At 35.7% G+C, this 7,229-nt stretch overlaps 1 protein-coding gene across 1 annotated transcript; it reads right to left on the bottom strand.

Moving 5' to 3' along the window:
- LOC110012615 lies at positions 3,291-4,641 on the bottom strand. The gene is made up of 2 exons (XM_020696974.1): positions 3,929-4,641; positions 3,291-3,583 (listed from the first exon to the last, which is right to left on the bottom strand). Exons 1-2 carry the CDS (start codon positions 4,455-4,457, stop codon positions 3,570-3,572), a joined length of 543 nt encoding a protein of 180 aa, XP_020552633.1. The 5' UTR covers positions 4,458-4,641; the 3' UTR covers positions 3,291-3,569.

Raw genomic sequence — 7,229 nt, 5'->3', positions numbered from 1 at the left:
AGCTTATGAACAAAAACAATTGAGCTCGAGCTCGAATCACTAGGAGCTCGAGCTCAAAATCGAGCCGGCTCGCGAGGACTCGACTCATCTGGCACCCCTAAGTCAGAGATAGATATAACACATTATATGTATACATATACAAAAAATTTGGCAGGGGTGGCTGATGGCAGCTAATCGACAGGGGTGACGGAGGTTGTTGTCGTTGTCAGCCCCCTTCTTGGAGTGGGGGGAAGGGCAACAACCTCGCCCTCCTTTCTGCGGGTGAGAAGGTGTTGGCCCCAACCATTACCTCTTTCTCTCCGATGCTGTAGCGTGGCAATGAATGGTGTTGGGTGTAAAAATTGGTATTTCAGCGGAAACATGAGGTGTAAACAAAATCTTGAATTGGAATCTTGAAGGAATGTAGAAAAATCAAGAAAACTTTTATTTTAACTTCTGATTTTTCAATGTACACGAAGAAGAAGACTCAGTCTTCTTTCATAGGCAATTTACAACAGACTTAACTAACTCGCATTACACTAATAAAGGCGTGAAAACGCTTAACAGAAAGGAAGAAAAGAAACACGCGACAACAATATCTCAGACACTACTTATAAAGGCGTGTGACTTAATAAAATCGTCTGCAAGGAAAGTGCGTTTCTCATAACACGACTGAAGGACCATCTTCTTCCTTAGCTCTTTTCTGTTGTAGCTTCATTCTTCTGCTACTGCAGTTCTCCATCTTTTACACTCCCTCCTCAAGTTGAACTGATCAGAACATTTACTAAGTTCAACTTGGAGATTAATGTCATGAATTTTGATCCTGGCAATATCTTGATGAAGATGTCAGCTGGTTGATCTTTAGAGGTAATATGTATAAGTGCATTGAAACCTTGTTTGTATCTATCACGCACTATATGACAGTCTATTTTGATATGTTTGGTCCTCTCATGGAACACGGGATTTGCCGTTATATATAATGCGGCTTGATTATCACAGTGGAAAGGAATAGGTAAAGGAACCTCAATCTTTAAATCCTTAAGGAGGCCATGAATCCATATAAGTTCACAAGTGGTTGATCCCATGCTTCAATATTCTGCCTCGGCCGTAGACCTTGCCACAGTAGTTTTCTTCTTAGTCTTCCATGAAATTAGGCTCCCTCTTAGAAATATACAATATCCAGTAAGAGATCTCCTAGTTTCTTTGCAGGTGGCCCAATCTGTATCACAAAATGCTTCTAAATTGAAGTTGTTCTCAGAGTTAAAATGCAGCCCTTTATGCATTGTTCCCTTCAGGTATTTAACTAGATGTAGTGCTGCATTCCAGTGATCTTCACATGGCTGCTGCATGTACTGACTCAATTGTTGGGTAGCATGACAAATATCAGGCTTGGTAAAGCCTAGATACAGCAACCTACCCAACAATCTTCTGTAGGAGTCTGGACTGTCTAGTTGTTTTCCTGCCCCTGCTCTAAGCTTTAATGCAGCTGGTAGTGGAGTGTTAGTAGCTTTACACTCTATAAGTCCAGTATCAGCAATAATTTCCTTTATCTACTTGCTTTGAGTGATGATCATCCCAACATCAGTCCTGTGAATTTCTAAATCAAGGAAGAATCTGGCTTTTCCCAGATTCTTTATAGTGAAGAGCTCATGTAATTTTATCTTAAAATCTGTAATGGTTTTTTCACATGGACCTGCAAGTAATATATCATCCACATACACCAAAAGACAAAAGAAACCAGTGCTTGTAACAATAGTAAACAAACAGTGATCAATCTTAGATTGAACAAAACCAATCTTTTCCAATTGTTTTGTAAATTCCAAATTTCATTCTCTAGAAGCCTGCTTTAGGCCATAAAGGGATCTTTTTAGTTTACAAACATGTCCCTTTGGAATCTCATATCCCTCAGGAGGATACATATATATCTCTTCCTCTATAAAACCATGTAAAAATGCATTGTTAATGTCTAATTGATGCAAAAACCAATGCTTCTTGCAAATAACAGCCAATAAAATTCTAATGGTTCCAACTTTGGCTATAGGAGAGAAGCTATCAATGTATTCTATGCCTTCAATTTGGTTATATCCTTTGGATACAAGTCTAGCCTTATATCTATCTATATTACCATCAGATTTAAGTTTCAGTTTGTATACCCATTTGCTTCCTATAGCCCTTTTTCCCTTTGGTAATTCAGTGGTGTCCCATGTATTATTGTCTTCTAAGGCTTTTATTTCTGTTTCCATAGCTTCTACCTACTGTCTTTTCTTAATGGCCTCATTATAGGTTTTAGGTTCTTGAGGTAAGTTGCTAGTAGCATACATGCAGGTATTCATATCATTAAGCAACCTAACTGAAAGGATGTCATTCTGTTCTTTACTAAATGAACACACATAATCTTGTAATTTAGATAATCTGCCTACTTGATCTCCTTATGCCTATGTTTTCTGTATTTTGTTCTTGCTCTATATCATCAGAAATATTTCCTTCTATAGTATTCACTACTGGTTCTAAGGGTTCATCTTGTTCTTCCAAGTAACCAATATCAGGTTCAAAGTTTAATAGAGATTCATGACAGGATATAGGATCAGTTTGTTTATCAGCAAGAGGAAAAATGTCTTCTTTAAAGACTACATCCCTAGAAATGATGATGACTTTCTTGTTTATATCGTATGTCTTATAGCCCTTTTGATTAGGAGCATATCCTAAGAAGATCCCTTTAATAGCCCTGGTATCAAATTTCAGTTTATGTGGTAGTGTGTTAGTGACAAAACATAAACAACCAAACACTCTAGAGTTAGAATAGTGAACAGGCTTATTCATCAATATCTCATAAGGGGTTTTCCAATTTAACACAAGTGTATTGGTATTCTATTAATGATATAAGTAGAAGTTAATAAGGCCTCAGTCCAAGACATCTTAGGCATATTGGTTTGGAACATTAAGATCTTGCAACTTGCAATACATGTTTATGTTTTCTTTCAACAATGCCATTTTGTTGAGGTATGTAAGTGCAAGTAGTTTGGTGAATTATGCCTTCTTCTTTAAAAAATTTCTGGCATTGTTCACTTAAGAATTCTAGTCCATTGTTAGTCTTTATTCTTTTAATCCTTTTGTCAAATTGAGTCCAAGTCATTTTATGGAATTCCTTTAACAAATTGAATGTTTGTGATTTCTGTTGCATATGGTATGTCCAGGTACATCTACTGTGGTCATCCACAATAGTTAACATGAGCCTACAATTAGAGATAGAGTATTCATTATAGGGCCCCCACAAATCAACATGTATAAAATCAAAGCATGCATCAGTTTTAGTATTGCTAGAAGAAAAGGGAAGTCTCTGTTGTTTTGCTTATGGACATACATCACAAAAGGTGCTTGAAGTTCTATTCTTATCAATTAATCCTGTATGAATCAGTACATGATGTGACAAATGGCCTAATCTTCTATGCCATATTTTAGGTTGAACAACAGACAGAGTAAGACCTGCATCTCTGTAATTACATAGGATGTCATCTATGAATTTCTTGTGAAATGACTCAGTCTTGAGGATATAAAGTTTCCCTACTAAGCATGCTATGGCAATGACCTCCTTAGTCATGTGATCCTGCATAATACAGTGAGATTTAGAGAATTCAAATCTTATTGGAATACAATTACATAATCTACTCACAGATAATAGATTAAATTCTAGGCCTGGAACATGCAATGTGTTTTCAAGTATTAATTTGTCACTTAGTTTAACATTTCCAGTATATTTGACCTTGTGCTCAGTGCCATCAGCCAAGTGTATATAGGAGTTTTGTGCATATGTTTTGGCATGAGCAAACATTGAATTATCACTGCACATATGGGCAGTAGCCCCACTATCAATAATCCACAGGTTTTCCAGTCTTAGAAGAAATATGTTCAAGACACTTACCAAAGAAATCATAATTTTCAGCATGTATACCTGCAGAGTTTTGTGACTTCAAACCTTCAACCAGTTTGTGGAATTCTATTCTCACAAGTTCTGTAACAGATTTATCATCCATGGTGCTGTTGGCTCTTTCACCTTCTGTTTTGAGAGCTACTGCAATTCTGTTTCCAGTGAGTGTGTTGGTTTTCTTTTGATCCAAGAATGTTTTGTACCATTCTGGATACCCAATAATTTCAAAGCAGCCTTCCTTTAAGTGTCCGGATTTCCCACAATGTTTGCAGATCAATGATTTCTTGTCAACAACAACCTTTCTTTTCTGGAAATTTCTTGAAAAATCTAGTTTCTTAAAAGCTTGCATAGCCATGTTTGGTGTTGTGTATGCTTGTCCAGAATTCACCTCGCTTTGTTTTTCTACCCTAAGAACCATAGAATAAGCTTTGTTGCTATCCGAAAAAGGTTCCATCCAAGATAGGAAGTTTGATCCATCCAATAGCGTAGTTACCAGGCTTAAACCTGGATTATCTCCTAGCTGTAGTTTTAAAATCTCTGGATCTTCAGCCATTGTTGTTCTCTATGTGTTTCTTGATTTCAAGGAAAATTTGGTTATGAAATTTCTTTGTGAGGCGAATTAGAGACCATCAGAAGATGGCTCTGATACCATGTAAAAATTGGTATTTCAGTGGAAACATGAGGTGTAAACAAAATCTTGAATTGGAATCTTGAAGGAATGTAGAAAAATCAAGAAAACTTTTATTCTAACTTCTGATTTTTCAATGTACACGAAGAAGAAGACTCTGTCTTCTTTCATAGGCAATTTACAACAGACTTAACTAACTCGCATTACACTAATAAAGGCGTGAAAACGCTTAACAGAAAGGAAGAAAAGAAACACGCGACAACAATATCTCAGACACTACTTATAAAGGCGTGTGACTTAATAAAATCGCATCTGCAAGGAAAGTGCATTTTCTCATAACACGATTGAAGGACCATCTTCTTCCTTAGCTCTGTTCTACAGTAGCTTCATTCTTCTGCTACTGCAGTTCTCCATCTTTTACATTGGGCCATTACAACGGCAAATGATGGGTGGTGAGGTGGCGGCAACGTGGGTGGGTAGGTCTTTGGTACTGGAGGTTGAAGATGAAACAGAGATTGAAGGGAAGAAGATAAGAAAGAGAAAAGAAAAAAAAGAATAAGAAAATAAATTAGAAAATAGGATTAAATTCAAATTAATTTTATCAAATTTAAATTTGAGGGCTGGATGATCTTTACTATAAATTTAGGTGTTTTCATTTATGTTTTTCCTTTGTTTTCATTTATGTTTTTCCTTGTCTTCCAAATTCGATAGTGGGAGCCACTGAGGAGTATGTTGGTTGCCCTTTGGTACCGTCTTGGTGGTGGAGGGGGCAATGATGGAGAAGGAGGTGGAGCAATTAGGGAAAGTGCTGGCGCCAGGTGAAGGGGAGGTTGAAACAGTGATTATCCCGAATAGTTATTGATACGAGGAAGGCCAACGGTGCGATGTTTATTTGTGGATGGGTTATCACGGGGAGAATTCAAAATTTCAAAACTTTGAAAAAATATCTACATACTGCGTTACTGCCTCTAAAGAGACTAGACATTTGGTTCATAGAGGAGCATAGACTTTTATTACGTTTCAATCATGTGATTGATCGGGACAGAGCCTTTAAGGTTAGGGCATGGGCGTCCGAGAACAAACTACTGATTCTTAATAAGGTATTGCAGAATGAGAATCTACGTTCAGTTGAACTTAGGTAGTGTGAGTTCTATGTTCAAGTTTATGATTTGCTGCTTGTGAAGTTGATAGAGTCAATTCTGATGGATGTCGAAACCATCAAAAGTATTTTCATACAAAAAACTTATGAAAGTGACTAGTAGTGGTGAATGTTTAAGCGGGAAGGGGAGGGGATCAAATCCACAAAGATTTGAGTTCAAATTAATTTTCTATTAAAAAATAGAGGTGAAAGTTTAAGCGGAAGGGGGGGGATGGTTATAAATTTAGACCTAAAATTAAAGAGACGAAAAGAGTTTTTCAAAGAGGAATAAATATGGTATACCAGTTAAAGACAAGATCAAGTTTAATTCCACGACCGATCTAGATGGAAAGATGACAATCTTTCATGATAGATAAATTAGTTATGGTAATTGGTATGGCAATCTCACATTTTCTTACCTTGTTGATAGTTAAGGAATGTCAGTTGACTAAATCCCTAATCAATGAACAAACTTGGGAACGTACTCAAGATTTAATTTACCGACAGCATTAAGAACTAGAAAAGGCTCAATTCTAACAATTAAATTCCTATGAGGATTTATTTAAGTTAAATTGTGCATTCCCTACAACATAATCAAAAACTTCTACATAATCAATTATGTTGTGTTGCCATATGTTATTAAATTAAACAGACAATTAAATTTATTTAAGTTAAATTGTGCATTTCCTACAACATAATCAAAAACTTCTACATAATCAATTATGCTGTGTTGCCATATGTTATTAAATTAAACAGACAATTAAAGATTTGCAAATTCAATTGGTTAGGCAAATATTCTTGACAATGAACAATAGGCCCTATCATTCATAAATCAGACAATTTGTGATAAAAGCACAGGGAATAACAAAACTGTCAATCAGAATGAGAATGTAAAGCATATATTAGATCTTACAATGTATAGGAATTAAGCAATCACCGAGTCTTTAACCGGAATAAGAGAGTTTAACTGGACATGCTCATGAAAGAACGCATGAATAGGGAAGTGGGAAATACCATAAAAAAACGCATAAAATATTTTGAAGAGAAAGCAAATAATCCAAGACCCCAAAATTCAAAAAGTCCAAAAAGTATCTCCATAGTGAATTACATCACATATATATGTGCTACCAGTTAGTTAATCCTACCAGAACTAAAAGTATAGTTTTCTAATAAGGCTTAAACACTAAAGAAATTAATAGGGTTAAATCCATTTTGACCCCCTGTGATATATAAAAATATCAAAAGTTCTCCTATCAAAATTTTAATATAAAAAATCACCCATGTTATGAATAAATAATCACACGGTCCCTGGTCAATTTGAGCCTATTTATTTAAAAACAATGACTAAAATACCCATTCTAGTTAACTGGTCAAACTAGGCCTATTAATATATAACTATTTTAGTTTATAATATATATAATTTAATACTATTAAAATGTATTTATAATATATATAATTATAATTTAGAAATAAAATAAAATAATAATTATAACCCCTACCCCCACCCCAGCCCCCATCCCCGTCTTCTTCCCCACTGCATCTTCTTCCCCCCCCCCCCC

The sequence above is a fragment of the Sesamum indicum genome, linkage group LG9 (assembly GCF_000512975.1).
Source record: "Sesamum indicum cultivar Zhongzhi No. 13 linkage group LG9, S_indicum_v1.0, whole genome shotgun sequence".
NCBI lineage: Eukaryota > Viridiplantae > Streptophyta > Magnoliopsida > Lamiales > Pedaliaceae > Sesamum > Sesamum indicum.
This window is presented reverse-complemented; position numbering and strand designations above follow the sequence as displayed.

Bases quoted from the DNA above. Each gene is read 5' to 3' on its own strand.
- LOC110012615 (XM_020696974.1), bottom strand. From the start codon at position 4,457: ATGGCTGAAGATCCAGAGATTTTAAAACTACAGCTAGGAGATAATCCA.